Source organism: Actinia tenebrosa, unplaced genomic scaffold, assembly GCF_029948245.1.
Source record: "Actinia tenebrosa isolate PJP-AT-01 unplaced genomic scaffold, QUT_ActTen_1.0 PGA_scaffold16__25_contigs__length_10494907, whole genome shotgun sequence".
Lineage (NCBI taxonomy): Eukaryota > Metazoa > Cnidaria > Anthozoa > Actiniaria > Actiniidae > Actinia > Actinia tenebrosa.
Window position 1 is genome coordinate 5,991,618 of NW_028292576.1, and position 20,773 is coordinate 6,012,390.

Consider the following 20,773-nt stretch of genomic DNA (forward strand, 5'->3'; position numbering starts at 1 on the left):
TTACAATTGACTAGCATATGAAAAGTCACTGGCGTTAGGTCTTCAGAGGACCTAGTGTGGGGCTCCATCGAAAAATGGGTAACTTTCCTGGTGTTCGTTGAAGTTCGATAAGGAAGCAGGGGCTTATTATTCTCATCGATAAGCCTAAACCCCACGTTTGCATGCTTATTTGTATTAATGCTAATAGTGCAAATGACCAATGCAGTTCCCCCAACCTCAACCCACAGTCCAACGTCATGCCAAGCGATGTCGTCATATTCCTCTTCATCTACGAGATGGGCGTAATAAGTTTCCTTCACGTGTGGGTTCATATATTTCAAGGATCAAAGATCCTCCTAAAGACTAACCACCGTCAAAGTGCTGATGGTCATGTGGTTATAGACGTAATTCCTTTGGTCATGTATGCTATTCATACAAACACTCGCGGTGTCATCTACTCTTATCTGCAGCTTTACCTTCCCGTGGCAATCAGCAACCATGTGGAAAGTCCAAACGGAAAGATTCTCAGAGCTATTCGTTGGCGGCTCTACTGAGAAATGCGTGGGCTCCCTGTCGTTTGTCTTCACGCGCATGGGCTGTAATACTCCGTTGTCGTCGCAGAAACGAAATCCTACATTCGCGCTGCTAACGGCCCCAAAAGAAATGCTGCATAATATCAATTTTTTTCCTGAGTAGTTTAAATTCACGGACATACCCGTGACATCAACCCAAGATGGTAGGGTATATTTTTTCTCACCTGTGTAAGTCGTATAAACACAATCTACTCCAGCTACGTAGGGGTTGTTCATCGCCATATATAATAACTCAGACCAACGCTCGCAGCTGCTAAGCCGGCTTTTAGTAAGTTATGGTCGTATTCCTCGGGTATCGTAGGCATAACATGGGCCTTCTTTTGGGGCTTCTTCTTTGGTTCGGGTTTTTCTGCGTGTTCCTTTTTTGGCTTCTCCACGAAGTGAGGAATGTTCCTAAGAGTGTCAGAGTTCACGTCATTCACCCCAAACTTCATATCCTTAGTAGCTCGTTGAAGTTTGTTGTTGTATCCTACTACAGAGCCAGTATTTATAGATAAATTACTGGGCATTAACCAACAACCCGGGGCTACGGCATAGTCCAGTCGGGCCTTAGAATTTTGTATAGCTAGTTGGTAACGCTGTACGCCCTTGCTAATGTCGCCCTCCAAAATCGAACTTTCGAATAGAATCAAAGCTTCGGCTCGCGTTTCTTCTGCGGCGCCCGTATTTCCCACTATGCTGGATCGGGTGTTTACCTGAGCTCCAAGGATGGAATACACGTAAGCTTCTATGCTGCGGTTCAAACGGGCAAGGCCGGCTTTGGTTAGTCCTTTACCTTCTGGGGGTATGAAATTAAGATATTGCTTTGTTTGCTCGTCGTTGGTAATTTTGATAATCAGTGGATTAGCCCCTGCATACTTACCGCCCTCGTCTTTGAACAAAGGTCCGTCTCTAACTTCCTTAGTGGTCTTAGCGTTTGGTTCAAAGAAGGTGCTACTGTCGTGAGTTTCTTTGTGATACCCAGTGTTCCATCGTAGATTCAACGCATGAACTTCCTTATCACTTAGCTCGTGTCCACCAATCCCCCAATAAGCCCAAATATGTCCCAAACCATTGTTAGCACCGGCAGTACATCTAAAATCCTTCCCTACAACACCGAACTCCTTACAAAGTCGGTCGTAAGCAGGAACGTTGTATTTATTATCTCTTGGATAAAACGTGGCATCTCCCGGCAGCGCAATAACACCCATTTCATGCAGTATTCTTCTAACCGTGAAGTGAAAATGAAACATAAATATTGAATTCTTCATCAAGCTTGCGCTTACACCACAGCCGCTAGTGGCACACCAAACTGCAAAGTTTAGTTGCTGCGGCCAATAACGCATGTTAGGACCACTTAACCATTCATGAGATTCCTTAGCGGTGGTATGAATAATGGGTACGTCTTTGAAGATATCCCGCACCTTTAACGGAAAGGAATGCTTGTTAGAAATCCGCATGTTCAGCGTTAGGTCCAAGCTTGGGTGTTTATCAAATGAAACTGCGGGTATCGGATAAGTACTGGTACCCAGCAATAATTCCTTTGACCAACCTTGCACGGGCTTATGTTCAACATATGTTGGCTTAGGCTTATGTTCAACATAACCAGAATTCTTCAGTTGATCGTCTATCTGATTAACCAGCGTAGGTTTCAAATCCTCATTACTGTACATTCTGGAGCCGTTATAGTAAATACCATCGGGCCTTCTTTCGAACTTACTAGCATCCGCGTGCGGAAACATCTTCCTGAAGGCCCTCCAATTCCAGTAATCCCTGTTGTCGTGATGTGGCTGCTCCTGTATATCATTCCCAAAAGCGTCGTACATTAGTATATATAATGGATGTTATACCATCAGCACCTCCACTCTATCCTGATTTACCTACAAAACCCAATGAATTGAATGCCGAGAACTTCCGCTTGAATAAGGCAAATCTAATCCTCGCTTACTTAGAGGGTCAAACGAAGCACTATGAGGAGGTCAGGAAAAAGTATGCTAGAGCCCGAAGCATATTACATAAAATCGCGATAACTTCCGGCTCCATGTCCGTGGCGTTAACGGGCTCTGGCGTTGCTACTTCGCTTACTGGGCCGGGAATAATCGTTGGAGTTCCTTTGGCCGGCGTTGGGGCAGCTTGTGGTATTATTTCGGCTGTTGCTACGGGCATTATGAAACAGTTGTCAAGCAAAATATCAAAACACGACACGACAATAGCTCTGTCAAGGGCTAAAGTAAATACGATCACTGACCTTGTCTCAAAGGCTTTGCGTGACAGAAAGATAGACGACGTAGAATTCTCGCTTATCTTAGCCGAAGAGGAAAAGTACGAGAAATTAAAGACTGACATAAGGAATAAAAAAACAGTCGTAAGAGATCTTTCCGAGGAATCTCGCAAAAAGATCTATCAAGAAGCGAAAGAAGAGCTTCAAAGAAAGCTTGCTCAGTAAACATCTGCTTCGAAAAGAGCGTGACGGGATTCTATTTACATATCGAACGTCAGTCTAGAAATTATGCAGATTAAATATAATAATTTTCACATACATAAGCGTCCAGATGTGTCTGGCGTTCGCTCGTGATCGTGGGACTTTGGAGCTGGGGAGGCCTAAAGTCCCGAGTTCGAGCCTCGCTGTAGACGCATTTGGACCGGTTGCTGTGGGTGAAAAAAAAAGCCTCCCCACACTCACAGCAACCGTGGGGGGAGGGGTAGAAAGTGCGATTCAACCCCGCGATGGGGGGTTTCGTGAGGAAAAGTTGGAAAAGTCAGGGGGTGTCTCGGGACGCTGTCCGGAGTTCACCCTCTGGTGGGTCGTAAGAAAGATATATGTGTACGTACTAGAGGGCCTCTGGCGCGGGATGAAATAAGCCCCGTAAGCCCAAAATGCAAAAAACCCCACTGGGGATAGCTTGGTGTTCTGCGCGATGCATTCCCCAGTGGGGTTTCTGGCAAAATAAACGCCAGTTTTGCATTTTTATTTTCTCGGAATCCATCCTAACAGGGGGTGGTTGGGGTCTATTTTGTAAAATATTTCGTAAATTACGTCAGGATAATAAGGAATATCCTTATCCAGCCGACAAAACATCCACTCGGCTCTGCTCATATCAGAAACCTCGGGAATAGACTTACCGGTAATTTCAGACAAAAGATAGGGAATAGCTTTGTAATATTTCCCTAGTTTTAATTTTTTCAGCGTTTTCCGTAGACTTTGCGGGGTTGGCTCTTCTAAATGGTCTATGATTTTCTTCTTTACTTTGTTGTCTAAATATACCGGTCGATAACCTTGGATATGACTCATCCAGTCCCTAAAGTATTTTATTCTCTTATAAGGTGTTTTCTTACGACCTCCATTGGCGTAATATTGCTCTTTGGTAGCATTTGGTACGGCATTACGAATATTTTTACCGCACTCGTAACACTGTGCTGACGTGTCGTCTTCTATTTGCATTTTCTTACCACAACAAATATACTTATTTGGTTTAGTAGGTACAAACTTGGGTTTCAAGCACTTTACACAGAAATCATAAACAAACTCTTTACAATCTTCGCACTCCATATATAGACTAACATATTTGCGCTGTTGCCCCCAACCACACTTGGAGTGGGTTGTTTCCGTAGGTGGATTTTTGACACGGGTCTTGCCCGTGTTGAGATTGCGCTGGAACCCCCATTCCCTATACTACTGGGGCGGGATCAGAGCCACGAATAGACCTCTTTCAAATTCGTACAACACCGCTGTGTTCCTTGATTCCAGATTCATGAGTGCAGTGTTAGCGTAAATTTAACGTCAAAATATTCACATATGCCAAAGGTCAAAAAAATGCAAAACGTAAGGTGAACACGTAAATATTCTGCACAAAATCGAGGCTAGCCCTGCGTAAATGAATCTGCAGTCAAGGAACACAGCGGTATTTTACGAGTTCGAAAAAGGTTTATCTCAACGAGAACTTACTTTTCGCACGCTATCAAAAATATCATTGGGCATGTGCAAATGAAGGTCGGTGAGGAAAACAATGCTGTTGGGATCCTTGATGCTGTCCACGGCAAGTTCGATGGCAAAGGTTTTGTGGAATTTTCCATTTTGTTTGATGACTTCGAAATTGGTGATACCATTCCTAGGTGAACAAGCTTCGTTAGTATATATGCAGTATATATGCAGTATACACTCAATTCAAGAATCGTTGTCGGGTTCAGAAACATAGAACATAGAAGCTGAGACCGAAATGGCACATTAGAAGTACGTTGATTAGATTCATGCTTGCGACCCGTGGCATCATAATACGCGTTTGGCATTCTAAACCGACTGCATGGATGGCGCAAATGAATAAATTATAATATAATTATGTCATTTTCCACGTGCCATTTCGGTCTCAGCTTTTATGTCATATGTTTCTGAACCTGATAACGATTCTTCAATTGAGTGTATATACACCGAATCGAAATATGGCGACCAATTTGAATTCTTCTCACCACTGACTAGCGACTTACTAGCCTCGTGTTCATGTGCAAACATAAAAGCGTTTTCAAAGTCTTTCAGCTGCATATATGCTTGGCTTTTGTATATGCCAGGCTTTGAAGACTCGTTTTTAACAAATGAATGTAAATCGAATGAAATCAAGAATCCAAAAATAAAGTCATTAATAACCTCTTCGTGGTCACGCTTGAAGTGGTTTGACTGTAACGTTATTTTTATCTTACCTCTTAAATTCCTTTTCAGGTTCGAGTCCATTGTTTCCATAATCCACTATTATAATCCTGATCATTTCATCGTGCGTTTCTCTAATCACTCGACCGATATTTCTGATATAATGTTCGACCCAAGGACCTTGGTTTTTGGTGTTTATAATGACGTTAATCAAAACCCGAGGCTTCCAGATCATTCCTTCAGGTATGCAAAGAACGGAGCTGTTTTGGGGTAGAAAAAAATACCCTGATACACGGTGATAAAGATGGGTGTTGTTATTTTGTAGGACCATTTCCAGGAAGAATCGATTTCCGAGTTTTGCATCTACATTGCGTTCTACCCTCACTATGTTCGCCAGAGAAAATTGCCTGAAAAATAGCACGTAAGATATATAATTGGCATGGTGTTGCTATTCTTGCTGTTATATCATCTTATTATATCTAACCAATAGTGGTGGAGTTGTACTAGTGATAGTATGGTAATAGTGCTTCGTGTTAGTGTATTAGATGCTGATAGTGGTGGTAGTGGTGATGGATGATAGGACTGGTTAATTTATTGGTGGTAGTGGTGGATGAGTATTGGTGCTGTGATAGTAGTAGTAGTAGAAATAGTAGTGGTTGTGGTGGTAGCAGCAGCGCTAGTAGTTGTATTGGTAGCAATGGTAGCGGTAGCGGTAGTGGTAGTGGTAGTGGTAGTGGTAGTGGTAGTAGTGGTAGTGGTAGTAGTGGTAGTGGTAGTGGTAGTAGTGGTAGTGGTAGTCGAAGTAGTGGTAGTAGTAGTAGTAGTGGTGGTAGTGGTAGTGGTAGTAGTGGTAGTGGTAGTCGAAGTAGTGGTAGTAGTAGTAGCAGTGGTGGTAGTGGTGGTAGTGGTGGTAGTGGTAGTGGTAGTGGTAGTGGTAGTGGTAGTGGTAGTAGTAGTAGTAGTAGTAGTGGTGGTGGTGGTGGTAGTGGTAGTGGTAGTGCTAGTAGTAGTAGTAGTGGTAGTGGTAGTCGAAGTAGTGGTAGTAGTAGTAGTAGTGGTGGTAGTGGTAGTGGTAGTGGTAGTGGTAGTTGATAGTATAGTCGTAGGTGATTGTGGTATATGATAGTGGTAGTAATGGTATTGGAAGTGGTACAGTGATTTTATTCAACCCGTGAAAAAAAGTACGCATACTAGTTAGTAGTAGAATCTAAACCTATTTTTTTCGAGTTGTCTAGCACTAGGGCTTTCTGGAAAAAATATCAGGGATGACATCCCATAATTTCTGATATACTTTTGATATACTTGTATATATGTATAAATGGTCAAAGTTTATGCAAACCGCAGTATATATATATATATATAAGAAATCTGTGAATCAATTTTCCGTAAAATAGTGCTCAATACATCGATAGAAGTAGAGCAGAATATTTGTTTGAGAAGAAAAAGTCAAGACAACATTTTTCCCGACAAGCCTGTTTCGTGAATTGCTTCACTCTTCAGGGGATTTAAATCCCCTGAAGAGTGAAGCAATTCACGAAACAGGCTTGTCGGGAAAATTGTTGTCTTGACTTTTTCTTCTCAAACAAATATATATATATATATATATATATATATATACACACACACTGCGTTTGCATAAACTTTGACCATTTGTGCATATATACAAGTATATCAATAGCACATCAAAAATTATGGGATAAGATCCCTGATATTTTTTTCGAGTTGTCTATCACTAGGGCTTTCTGGAAAAAATATCTCATAATTTTTGATATACTTTTGATATACTTGTATATATATAAATATATATAAATGGTCAAAGTTTATGCAAACCGCAGTATATATGTATATATATATATATATATATTTTTAATTTAAATAATTTGCCATAAGGCAGATGCTTACATAAAAGGACAATTGTCCCTTACGAGGTGCATCACCATAAACTATAAAGTCAATAGAAATATATAAACTATTACTAACTAAATGGTCATTTTTTTCATGGGTTAAATAATATCACTCTCTAGTAGTAGGGTGCAAAGTCGTGCGTATTTCATGGCTGTACATATAGGCAATAGCGATGGTAACTATAGAGTGAAGTCATTAAACCCGTAAAATAGACCTTACTGACTAACACACTTTAGTAGACCCTAATTCCATTGTTTCTTTTGTGTCTATTTGAATATTACACACGTTGACTAATAATTTTTATTTCACGGGTTAAATGACTTAAAATCTAATAGTAACTCACTTTGGGTAAGTATCTTCCAACGAAGACATAAACTTTTTCACCACATCTATCACCACTGGTTCTTCAATCAAAGTGTTGCCACGATGATCTTCTTTTTCCACATAACCCTTCCAGACTTTCCCGCCAGTGTCATCCGCCGGGAAAACATCAGAGAAATGGGTAAAATAAACCCCTCTATACGGCTTAAAGTCAAGGTTTTTGGTATAGCTAGGTGAATAGGTGCACTGGTTGAATGCTGTGGCTAGTATTTCCTGCTTTAGAAACATTAAGTCATCGAGTTTTTGCATGGTAAATGACGTATTAAAGAAACGACCAAACGTCGTCGTTATATCATTCTGCCATGTTTGTTGATTGGGTCTTTTTAGTGTTTCATCTGAATGAATACTTGGTGACATTTGAACGACCGTTCTTGTTCTAGCATCTAGACTAGTATCATTGATCAACACCGTAGATATATACTCATTCAAAATATTCGAAAACACAGTGGACCCCGGTATCTTCCACTTGATCTGGACTTGTTCGTAGTTGAAATTATTGATAACGTTGAGCACTTCAAAGTAGTACTGCTTTCCACTTTTCAGATGGACAGCTTTTGAACTTGGAATGTGCACTCCTTTAGAGTATGCTAGGCCATGCAGAGTGTTTTTATTGATTCTAGCCATTAGAATAGCATGAGATGGAACCCTACTAGGGCTCAGCCAAAATTCTGACATGAAATTTGAAGCAATTTCAAACTGGTAGAGACCAGAAATTGGCGGGTGTAAAAGGCCCATTACCCTTTGTGCATTCCAAGAACCATGCATTATCGATACAAGATTATCAGGCATTTTGGGACAACCTCGAACATCTGGCCAATGGGGAAAGAGAGGATACTCTTTCAGGCTGTCTAATGTAATTGAACAAATTTTCTTCCAAAGGTGAACGTTCACGTGTCCAATTTTTAACGTTGACGTGATGTTTTCATCATCGAACAATGATAGCTCAGTAAGGTGGGCTGGTAAAGTTGAAAAATTGTGAAATGTTGAATCATTGTCCAGTAATGCAAGTCTGGCATCCTGGAATATTGTGTACTCTCCTCTTAGTTTGGCTTTTAAACTCAAAGAGTATTGAAGATAAAGTAGTACAGACATGAAGACGATAGTGGACACAATTGTTTTAGGTTTTCTGATAACCTTGTTGGTTACGATTCTTAGCATGATTCTGCAGAAGTCAGCCTGAAAATAAATAAAAAAAACAATGGTCGAAAATAAAATGGTTTCTAGTTGCTTAGTTATGCCTTCTAGGTTGAATTTTGGCGTGCATTCAGCAGGAACGCTACGTAAATATGAAGTCTTTGAGTTATGAACGTATACTGGGCGTAATTTTTACATTTCAGAAAATTAACTTTTGAGCCATAAACGATTGAACTTAAGAAATACAAAGAAGTCATAACTGTTGATAATATTTATCAGTTTGAGAGCGGTTGCATTATTAGTCCAGGAGCTATAATAAATTAAAGTTGCTAAATTTTGCAGTAAATCTATGTTGGTTGGCAACATCTTGCCTACCAACATACATTTACTCTCAAATTTCATAACGTTAACTTGGAAACCATCAAGATATCTGTCCTCAAATTCTCAGATATCTTCCAAAGCGATAGGATCTTGCCACTTTTGACATTTGCTTGTTTTTTGCTTGAATTTCCAAGAATTTCATGTTCTTGATCAAAACAAATTACGTCATCGTACTCGCAGCTGTACTTCCAATATGTTAATAACTGCGACGTTTGTAATTCCTAATGACTAAATGCTGGCCATTATGAGAAAACAAATCTAAATTCCCCTCTAGTTAAACCATGATTAAAATAATGATGCTCTTTGAATACTGTTTGTGTGAACCAGTTCAATTTTGTTGATTTAATGAAGCCTTAATAGAAGTCACAGTCAATAACATATTTAAAGTACAAACCTTCATTACTCAAATCAAGCAGAAAACACTTACCTCGACATTGATAAATAGACTAGGTTGTCAGTAGGCTAAGCATCTGATACGGCTGTGTATTTTTACGGGTCACGGAGTATTTTGGCGAGCTTTAGGTGAGGGACAAAATACAAGTAACGAGTAAAAATGCAAAGCTGTACTTATCAGATGCTTAGGCTACTGATAAGTTGTTTATTATTTAATTCTGCAAAGAAATGCTCAAACTCCCCCTAAACCTTATCGTACCCAGCGCGAGCAGATGAGAAGTGCTTATACGGTCTCATATTAGGCATGGTCTTTTTCCATACCATGCACAGTCACGTCCTTTGCAGAATTAAATTATAATTGCTGGTAACATCAAAAACACATCCAACAATTGTACTCTAGGTTATTTTGTACAGTAAAAAAGGTTTTGAAAACTAGTTTAAAGAAAGGTTTGAAGCCTTCTTTTTGGGAAAAATTAAGCTCAGTTGAGTAATAAATAACTTATTAGACATGTCAGGGTGCACTGACAGGTGGAATACGAGTTGGTTATAGTTTTTGTCGTCCTTTGTATTGACTCGAAAAAATATTCACTCGTTATCCACCCTAAAATATCTAATAAATAGATCTGAATTTTTCTTTTAGTAGACGTATGAGAAAAAAGTTAGCGTCGGAATATCTTGACAATTGGTACAAACCTTAATGAACCCGCCAAAAATCGAACTGTATCTTGGTTTTTTGATTCAGTTGTCAACAGGGTTTCCTAGTCAAATATCAACTGTACCGAACACTTTTCGGACTTCAACTATAGGAAAATAACTACTAACCTACGTAAAATAGAAAGCCCTGAATTAATTTCATATGTTGAAACGCATTATGCAGAAATCCCGCTGAAACAATAATAAGTTTGTGTGTATGTATGTAAGCTTTGTGTTACAATCCTTCTTCAAACACAGACACTCAATAACCAAACGCTTTCGTCAATTAAATAAATTGGTCGGTACCTTCATATTCCCTGATTGGCGGCAGTGTTTTGCCCTATTTCTCTGTTGTGACTGTTGTCTCGATCAACGCGTAGCAGTGAAAAGAATGGCAAATACACCGAAACGAAATAGTGGCGAAGAATTCGAATAACTATTGCTATGGACGGACTATACTCGTGTTCAAGTGAAAACATGTAACGACTCTACGCCATTATGATATCAATTACTTTTAATTAATGAACATAATTACATGATAGATTCTGATTGGATACTACATTTCTCCTTAACTATATTTTTTTCGCAAGTGTATATTTGTTTGATTATATTTACAGTCATTATCTAAGGTACAAAGTTTCAACTTAACAATGTCCGTTGGTTTCTCCTGTGTTGTACTTAACTTGTATACATAATAGTCCTCAAACCTCTTTGTTTGCCATCTGGTTCTTTGTGGTCTCTGTTCCTGGTCAGCTGCTGTCTTTTTTCTTTGTAAGCTGTGTTCTTGGTTGGTTGGTCTTGCTTTCCGCGTTCTTTGATTGCCTTTACTTTATCCGGTGATGGTTTCAACCCGTCCTTCGTGAACACACGTCCAAAGAACTCGATTCCCTCTTTCTCGAATTCACATTTGTTTTTGTTGAATGTGATTCCGTGATCTTGTGCTCTCTTCAGGTCAGTTCTTAGTACTTGTAGGTGTTCCTCTTTATCTTTTCCACCGAGTAGGATGTCATCCCTCTGATTAAGGCAGTGCGGTATGTCTCCGAAGATTTTAAACATTGGTTCATCAAATACATCTTGCGATGATTTGGCTCCGAAAATAAGCCGTCGTGGTCGGTAGTTTCCCCACGGTGTCCTGAATGTAGCTACTTTGCGTGTCTCTGTATCAAGTGTTAGTTGATGGTATCCTTGCTTTAGGTCAAGCTTTGAGAATACCGTACAATCGTGAAGGTGGTATATGAAGTCGTCTATCCTTGGTGCTTGGACACATCTGCTTCTTTTCATTGATTCGTTCGGGATTCTCATGTCGATGCTTGCTCTTATCATGTGTGGTTCAAGTTCATCCTTGTCTGTTTCTGCAAATTTCGGTTTGGGTTGTATCACTATTGACCACGTTATTGCTTCATTGGCTGGTACCTTCTCGGAGATTTCTTTCTCTACTCCCTCATCTAGCCATTATTGAGTGGTGTCTGAAGATGATACGATACATTTCGTGGTTTCTGTGCTACTGGCTTTGCTCAGTTCCGCGTCCATTTCTAGCTTTACTTCCATGTTATTTCCGGTTCCTTTTTCTTTGAAGCATCCTATACCCTCGAATACGTTGCTGTGCTCTGCTAGTAACTCTTCTAGTTGGTTTGGTGATTTGATTGTTTTTATCCTGAAGTCGTTGGGTTCTCTTAGTTTACCCTCTGGTTCAATCTTTAGCATTCCGAGCTCTATTAGTGCGTCTTTGCAGATGAGTGGTGGTGAGTCCATCTTTCCGGCTATAACTAGGAACTTTGTCTTTACTCCTCTAGTCTTGTTTCTGAGTGTTGTCATAAATTCCCCTTTTACTTCTATAGTTTACTTCGTACTCGCTCTTTGCTGGGATTTAGCTCATTTATTATGGTTGATTTGTGTTTCAGTGCTCTGAACTGGTACTCGCGTCCTCACTGCTTGATTCGGTTGTCTTCTTTACGCGTCTTTGTTCTTGGTGTTGGCCACGCCTTGGTGTTGCTCTGTTGCTGCCTGTCGTCTCCAGTTTTCCTCTGCTGTTACAGCATCTTGCGAAATGGTTGTACTTGCCACATTTGAGACATTGTTTTCCATAGGCCGGACAGCTTTGGCCTTGTTTGTGTGTTCCTGCGTTACCACAATAATGACAGGGTTTATCTGCTTGCTTGTTTTCGTTCTGGGTTTGCTGTTTTTCCTTCTGAGTGAAGTTTTGTTTCTTTTGTCTTCTGTTGTCAGGTCGTCGATTGAAGGATGGTCGGTTGCTATGGACACGAGCCACTTTAAACTCCGATTTCATCTCACTTACTAGCTGCTTAATGTCCTCGCGTTCACTTGCTTCCTTTATGAATCGATCAAGATTCCATTTTTTTCGAATGCATTCCTTGACAAGGTCTTCGTTTTTTATCGTTTGGATCAAATGCTCGAGTTGTTCTGTCATCGAGTTGGTCGGCTTTCTCTCGTAGTCTGGCGGCGTAAGAAGCTTTGATAAAAAAATATTTTCATCTGAAAGTAACTTCCTGTGAATAAATTTGTTGTTCTAGTGATCCTATGGTTTAAAACAAACAGTCTACACACACTCTACCTATGGCAAAAAATGCCAGGTTAAGACCCCATCATCCCTCCACTCCCCACGACCCCGCACTCGTCCTAGCGCCGTCTTTTTTTACTGAGATAACTGTGGTTTACCAGTAAGTTGTAAAACACGTCTGTTTTTTCTGATTCCTGCTGGTTCCCGTCCGACAAAATAAACAAGTTCCGCAATAATTCATTACGTCAACATTGCGCCCTCGACACCATGACAAGCAACTGTCCAATCAGGGCAAAGGTGCTGCTCACGTGTTATCTTGATTTGGAAGCTCAACCAACTAAATACTCCATGCATGTTGAAACCATTTCCTCAAGGTCCTCCAGGTCCTCCAGGTCCTCCAGGTCCTCCAGGTCCTCCAGGTCCTCCAGGTATCCCAGCTTACCCTGGAACCAGGGTCTAGTTCAAATTAGTCGCCATATTTCGGTGTGTCGACTTTTGGCCGAGCGTAAATCATATAATGACCAGTAGCATCTGAACATTAAGTTCAGTGCATCTCTATAAATATTAATAATAGTTACACTTTTGTCCTCTGTTCGCTTAAAAATCGGTCGATTCCTGTAAAAAATTTCAGATTCTTGGTATATAGATTGTGGGCCGCATAGTTTAGTCTGCCGAGTTTGTAGAAAACCAATGATCGGTTCCATGTACTTATTGACTGAGTGGGAGGGCCGTAGGGGAAAATATTTGGCTCGAGGTGATGCCGTGCCGGACCGAGCGCAGCGAGGCTCTTACAAATGACCGAGAGCCAAATATTTTCCCGTACGGCCCGACCTAACTCAGTCAATGAGCATTTTATCATATGAACCTCACGAAAAGAAAAATAAGAAAAGAAAAGAAAGAAAATACGGTCGCAGGTTTCGAGCAGGGCCATACGGATTCGTACGGCTCTGCTCGCACAAAGCTGTACTGCCCTGCTCACGGCATTTTCCCTAAGGATTTTTTTAAGAGCGCGCGCCCGGGCAGATACAGGTCACGTGATAAAGTGCATTGTTTTATGCTCATGTTTTCGGTATGTTTTGCCGCGCAACTCCTCGCAATCGATAGATTGTCGCCCGAAAATCTTACCCCATGTTGAACCATGATGAACTGACTGGTTTACGTTCAAACCGTGTACAAACAAGGATGCAAAGTCCCTGTAGCCTTTAAATTCAATAGTCTGTAGTCAGTCAGATAAGACGTTTGCTATATTCGGGAAATTAAATAAACAACATGAGAAATTTTACCTTTTAAGGTGGCTCCATGGGTTTTTCTTGGCGCGTTTTTATGTTGTTAACATATTACAGTAAACGTTGTACGTACCCTGCGAGCAGAGTCCCCTTTTAACTCCCGTAGAGGAGTTAAAAGGAGACTCTGCTCGCAGGGTATAAACGTTGAAAAACTTTGAAAAAAATTCATAGAGTAGTTTTGAATTTACGAACATGTTAATTATCATAACAATATAGTCCAATAACGATAACGATAACGATAACGATAACGATAACGATAACGATAACGATAACGATAATGATAATGATGAGGATGATGATGATGATGATAATGATAATTTATTAACTTATATTGCGCAAAAATCAACATTGCTATTTTCTAATGCGCATTACAATCTAATAAGAAAAGATAACAATACCAAAAAAATAAAAAATTATATGAATAAAAACGTTAAAATTATTAAATACCCTCCTTCCCCAACCCAGCCAAACATATATATATATATATATAAATCAATAAATAAAATAAAAATATTTAAACAAATAAAGAATAATCTAATTAAAATATGCCATCTTATAAAAATACGACTTTAAAAATACGGCTCACATCGAACTTTAGTTGACCCAAAATATTGGAATATCAAATGCTACGATTTCTTCCTAATTTTTTCCCATTACTCCAAAGGAATTTACCAGCAGCTTCAGATGAAATAAGGAAATCGAAAGATTCAAGTGAACTACTTTTCTACGACGTTAACAAATTTGATAAAGTTACTTTTAGGAAGAAAACTAGTTGGAAAAGACGATGTTTCGCTGTCATCTCGACAACATCATCAGGTCTAATGAAAACTGTAAACTCTACTATATGTGAAATATCTAAAGGAGGTGTGAAAGTTCAATGAATAACAATGAAATAGATTAAATCAAGCGGAAAAATGACAATAAAAGCGCAAAACAAACAAAAAAATGAATTTAACAAACAATCAGACTCTATTAGAGCGAAAGTTTTCATTTAAGTTTTCATTTAATGTTTTTTTTTTCGTTTGCTTTGCGAACCTTGAGCAAAGTACTCATCCTCCAAGATCTTAAGCGCGATTTAGAAACAGGTTAAAAAATGGAAAAAATGAGTGGTAGAGCAAACGCACCAATACTTAATAGCAGTTTTATACTAATTCCGATTTCTGTAAAAACATGCTTCTTCAGTATCAGTATCAGTGTCATTCCGCTATTTCCAACTATAAGTTGATCAGCAGGGACTATATAGTCTACACAGAGCCAAAGTTCTGATGTAGTAGTCCTTTTAGAACTTTTCTGTCTTGTGTAGATTTCTTAGCTTGGTGTTTATCAACATTAAGAAGTTGACTAATTTTGATCCATGGATCTCTAACATATTTAGCAGATGGAATTGCAAACAGCAACTGTTTCGTTAAATTTGAATTTGGTCTTCTACAAACATGTGCAATGTACTTCAAGTAGCGTATGTATATAAAATCACGAAGTGCCAGGGTTCCCACTATTCTCTCCAGGTCTAAGTTCCTATATTTAAAGGCAAACGTTTCTTCTCCGTCACTATTCATTTTCCTTTCCCAGCCATTCCGTACCATTCTTCTTAGTAGACCAAACCAACAGGATTCAAGCTTTTTCAGTTCATCTTCATTTGGTAGTTCAGCCTCAGTACAGTAAGTAAGTCTGGATCTGATACAGGATTCCAAGAGTTTTCTGCGTGTATTCATAGATACTTTATGATCTGTAAGGACGTTCTTGAGCTCGTGGAATTTTCCTGTTGCACTTAATATTCTGTTATCGACAAAACTTTCCTTCTGATCACTATAAAACATATGACCAAGATACTTGAACTCTTTTACATTTTCAATATAATGTCCTGATATATTTAATAAGCTCTTCTTTTCCATAAGCTGCGCATCATGAAATACCTGTGTTTTGGTTTTCTTAAAACTTAACTCAAGCCCATATCTTAAGCATGTTCCATGGATAATTTCCAGTATCTCCTGTAGATCAGTAAGATCCTTTGACAGCACAACAACATCATCAGCATATAAAAGCCATTTAATTATCTCCACACCATTCATTCGTCCAGTACTCCGTTGATGACATGCATTAGCGATTGTATATGTACATGGTATTCCCCATCCATTTGGAAAGCGTTGGTCAATTTCACGGGCAGCGACCTTGAGTACCCAGTCAAAGAACCAATTGAATACTGGAGGACTTTCCACACCACCTTGTCTGGTCCCTGCTTCAATAGGAAAATCAGTTTTATCTCCACATATTTTCCCGATTGTTCCATCATATAATAACCATAGAATATCAATTAACTTCTCACATCCAGTTCTAACTTTCAGAACTTCATACATAATATGTCTGGGTACCTTGTCAAATGCAGCTGTTAGATCAATATACAGTGCAATTATACCACCTTCAGTGTTCTTTATTATCTGTCGTAGTAGAAAAACTCCATCAGTCGTTGATCTATCCCTTCTGAAGCCAAACTGAGCCTTTGAAATATTTTCCTCATAGCATTCTTTCAGTCGTGTGATAATTATCTTTGACAAAATCTTAGAGATGTTAGAGCCCACTGACAGTGCATGGTAATTACTTGCTTGATGTTTACCTCCTTTCTTATGGAGACAGGTGATGGAAAGCTTTAGCCAATCAGCAGGAATCGTCATTGTTAACCAGATACTATTTAATAACATCCAGAGAGCTGTAATTAGATGATTTGAGTGGATTCCATACTTCAACCCTTCAGGTGGTATATTGTCGGTGCCAAAGCTCTTCCCATTATTAAAACTCTTAAGAGCAGATATAATTTCTTCTTTTTCAGGTGGATTGGAATTAATTTCTATTTTCCGGTCATTAAATAAATCTGGATATTTCTCAGAATTTGCAAGCTCTGCAGGCATTTCAATGTCAGCTCTCTTCTTGAAGTGATCTTCAAAATAACTTTTAAGGTCAGAGGGTTTAATTTCAACCCTATTCTGTAACTTTGGGATCATACTGTAATTCTTTGAGAGAGCAAACTCACGTTCAACTTTTCTTGCGTTACTAGCATCATTCAGTTCATTTGCCTTTTTCTCATAATATTCATTTTTGAGCTTTAATTTTAACTTCTTAATCTTATCACGTTGCTCTTTAGAGTTGTCAGAATTCTTGATTAGATCTAATAGTTCACTTGATTCCCATGGTTTTTTTAACTCTTTCTCCTTTTGCGCTACCGGGATTTCACTGTCTAACGCTTCATGAATGGCATAGACAATGTTTTTGTTGATTTCTTCAGGTGCTGTGCAATCAAAATTGCAATCGCTTAAAATACTGTCAATTCTTTTGCAGTATTGTTTTTTACATTCAGCATCATCTCTAAGATGAGTAACATCCCACTTTCTCTTTTGGACCTTTTTTGTTGCCTTCTTTTTGAGTTGTTGTTTTAAGGAGTTTCTGTTACATGGTATGCTTATATCAGATATCAGAATCTTGTGATCAGTACCAATTGTTTGCTTCCAGCTGTTTGTTGGTTTATTGTAGACTCTACAATGTTTCATTAGCTTAAGAAGTTGGGTTCCTGCCAGTATGTAATCAAGTCTTCGATTGATACCATTAGGAAGAGTGTGCGTGTCTCGGTGAATTCGCTTTGTCAAAAAGTTGGAGTTTGCAATACGTAATTTGTATTCTTGACAGAATTCTAACAATAATCTTCCATTTTCATTGGTCTTTCTGGTGCTTGAAGGAGGATTGTTGGGTCCCAGTATTGTTGCAAATCCCTCACGACTATCCTCAGAAATTATTGCATTGAAATCACCAACCAACAAGGGCTTATACTTCTTCAGTTTCTCGACCACCATGGCTTTACGGAGTTCTTTATAAAAGCGTTGTTTTGATTCAAGATTTTCAACTTCGGTTGGAGCATAGACATTGGTAATGCGTATACATAAGCCATAGCATTTAACATAGATTGTTAAGATTCTACCAGGTAGATGCTCAACTGTTTTGATGACTTGCACATTTGGACCAACAATAAAGCCAACCCCTGCTCTATTCTTTTTTTCATATCCGTAGTTAATCCATTTCCATTGATCTTTATTCTCGCCAAATTCAATGTACTCGGAGCCAGTTCTCCAGCTTTCCTGTACACCCAAAATCTGAATATTGAACTGTTTGCACAGTTCGATGGCCAAACCAAGATTTACATCCTTTTTTAGTGACTGAGAATTTAACGAAGCAATTCGTATGTTTTCGGTCTTAATTGGATCTTTGTTAGCGTTCACTGTAGTTGTAGAATGTTGTTCTTCTCGACTAAAATTTCCACACGTAGAACAGTCAAGTTCCATCGTAGTAAATGAAGATTCTTGCAGTGTAGAGCGTTTACCAGACGCAACAGACACTGAGTTCGTCATGTTGGGTTTACCCGCAACAGACTCGTTTAGAGAAATAGAAATTAAATTATTTTCATTTGCCTTCCTGTCCCGAGAGTTGTATGCAAATTCATAAGATGGTCGATGATGCATAACGGTTTCGATTCTGTTCTTGCGAATAGAATCTCTCTCCTTGACCCTTTTGCCAGCTCTTTTACCTCTATTTCCATGGTTAAAGTTGAAGATGATATTAGAGTCGCTGTACTGTGGTTGAAAGTTACCATTCCAGAGACCAGGTCGAGCAAAATTGAAGCTTGTAAGGTCTGGCATTCAACAATGACGGCAATTCCAGGACGATTAGGCTTCAAATATGAGTTCTCGTAGATATAAAATGTCGAAAAAAATGTCCTAAGACTAATAAAAGTTCTTAAAATATCTACAAATTGGAAAAATGTGAAAAAAATTCTAAATCTATACTAAAAACTCAAAAATCTTGTAGAGCTATTGAAAAAAGCATGCGACCGTGAAGGCGCTTACATACAGAATCCTTCGAAATTTTCATCTTTCCTTAAAACCTCCAACGATCCCCCCCCCCCCCCCCCCCCAATGAATTGTTAGCGTCCGCGTATTTGCGATTTGAAATTGGAAGGTAGCGAGCCACGAAAACCCCATGGATCCACCTTGAATTGGAAATTGTCTTCATCGGGTCTTCATGATCATTTAGAGTTTCAATACTGAAGAGTTCAGTATTCACTCACTTTAGTTATAGCGGTATTATCAAGCAACAGGATATCAATTTGATCGTGAGTTTTTGTGGGCTAATGGAGTCCAACTTAGATGAGATATCTATCTTTCGTACCTTCAATTGAAGCGTATCCTCCTCTGAATTGAACCCGTGTTTTGCGATACGTTGGCTTTTACTCTTTTACTGCGGTTACCAAGTTTTGCTCTTTCGACCACTGGAGTGCATTTTGTTACTGAATTAAGATCTAATATTTAAAAAAAAATGTAAACAGCACTTTCGCATTATTGAAGTAATTATTGAATCAGCGACTCATAATACGCAAATCAGGTACTAACTTTAATCTAGTGAAGACACAAAGCTAATGACACACGAGTCGTAATATAAAAAAAATTCGTCTTATGCACTTAATTGAAGAATCGTTGTCGGGTTCAGAAACATAGAACATAGAAGCTGAGACCGAAATGGCACATGGGAAGTACGTTGATTAGATGCATGGTGTGACCGGCGAACCGTGGCATCATCCACTGTTTTTAATACGCGTTTGGCATTCTAAACCGACTGCAAGGATGGCGCTAATGAATAAATTATGATATAATTATGTCATTTCCCATGTGCCAGCTTTCATGTTATATGTTTCTGAACCCGACAACGATTCTTCAATTGAGTGTATAAGTGTGAACACGAACATGTCTTTATTAAGGTAAATATGTATTACAACTGTGTAAATGCTTTATAAATGTAAACGTTTTTTATAAGTGTAAGCATGTATTAAATATTCGGGCATGTCATATAAAGCTTAAGAGTGACTGTCTGTAACGATCAAGCAAAATTCAAAATCCGTGGCAAACTTCGAAAAATCGATTTCGCTCATACTTTCAAGTTAGTTAGGGTAATGTATCCTAAGAATCGCTGTATAGTTGGTTTGATCAAATAACGCTTTATTATGGAGAAAAATGGAATTTTTCAAACACTCCCGAAAACGCCGTTCGCGACAGTAAATTTTGACTCAACTTTCGCGGCTGCTGGACAAAAAATAAGCAACACTGGGAATTAAAACAACCCATATTCTTGAAGAACAATCTATTGAGTACGATATGCGTGACTTTGGGATCAATTGTACAATTTTAAGATAACAAAATAATTTTATTCGCTAGACGTGTGTTTAGAGTATCAAAAAATAGGTCTTACAAAAATATTCATTCTGAATGTGCTTAACCTCTCAGTCGCGTGAAACTTCGCTGATTGATTATTCAGATGTTGGTCTTTCTAGTGATGTAAAGAAATCTTTGGGCAAATGATTGTGTGTCACGCAGTATGTCTTCAAACTTTGGTCAAATTACTCATTTCTGACCTCTGGCCGCTTTCTATAACAGACAAGATACTAGTGTTTATAAGTAAAATATAAACTCAAAAACAAGCCTAAAACACTTTTATAGCCTTAGATAATGTAGCTGTTTAAGAATTCTTACCTGGCAAACTCTGAAACCTGGATTTTTATGAATGTTTTTAGACACAACATCGATCTGGTTTCTTTCATTACCGACTCGAACTTGTCAACGGCCGAGTGCCACAGGGAGCCCAACCTTTCTTGTTGTGGTGCAAAACACAGGAAACCCAGATTGATTAAAAAATCGTTTTAATTTGTTTTAATGATGATGCAAACACACACAATAAAAAATTTCACAACTATTCCAGTAAAACTTACTGAATTACATGATAATCTATAATATGAATGACTAATAAAGTGGGGGGAAACCTGCAGTAGAACCTTACTAATCAGTGGTAACAGTTCTAAATT

The 20,773-nt window shown here is 38.8% G+C and overlaps 2 protein-coding genes across 4 annotated transcripts in view; both read right to left on the bottom strand.

The window, feature by feature from the left end:
- The window catches only part of LOC116292812 (uncharacterized), a 39,706-nt gene that overhangs the window by 15,525 nt on the left and 3,408 nt on the right, over nt 1–20,773 (bottom strand). Inside the window, exons 1-5 of one of the 3 annotated variants that reach the window (XM_089031398.1) lie at nt 20,445–20,525; nt 19,090–19,219; nt 7,439–8,652; nt 5,244–5,597; nt 4,498–4,660 (exon numbers count right to left, since the gene is read on the bottom strand). In XM_089031398.1, the coding sequence (XP_088887524.1) occupies nt 4,498–4,660; nt 5,244–5,597; nt 7,439–8,634 (1,713 nt within the window). In that variant the 5' untranslated portion in view covers nt 8,635–8,652; nt 19,090–19,219; nt 20,445–20,525. Of the gene's footprint in view, nt 1–4,497; nt 4,661–5,243; nt 5,598–7,438; nt 8,653–10,383; nt 10,559–19,089; nt 19,220–20,444; nt 20,526–20,773 lie in introns of those variants that run through there. The other 2 variants (XM_031700161.2, XM_031700163.2) reach the window with 2 other exon arrangements.
- Nucleotides 15,126–18,560, bottom strand: LOC148910656 (uncharacterized). The gene has a single exon (XM_089031055.1). It carries the CDS (start codon nt 18,558–18,560, stop codon nt 15,126–15,128), a length of 3,435 nt encoding a protein of 1,144 aa, XP_088887181.1.

Excerpts from the sequence above, each read along its gene's own strand:
- LOC148910656 (XM_089031055.1), bottom strand. The coding sequence starts at position 18,560 with ATGCCAGACCTTACAAGCTTCAATTTTGCTCGACCTGGTCTCTGGAAT.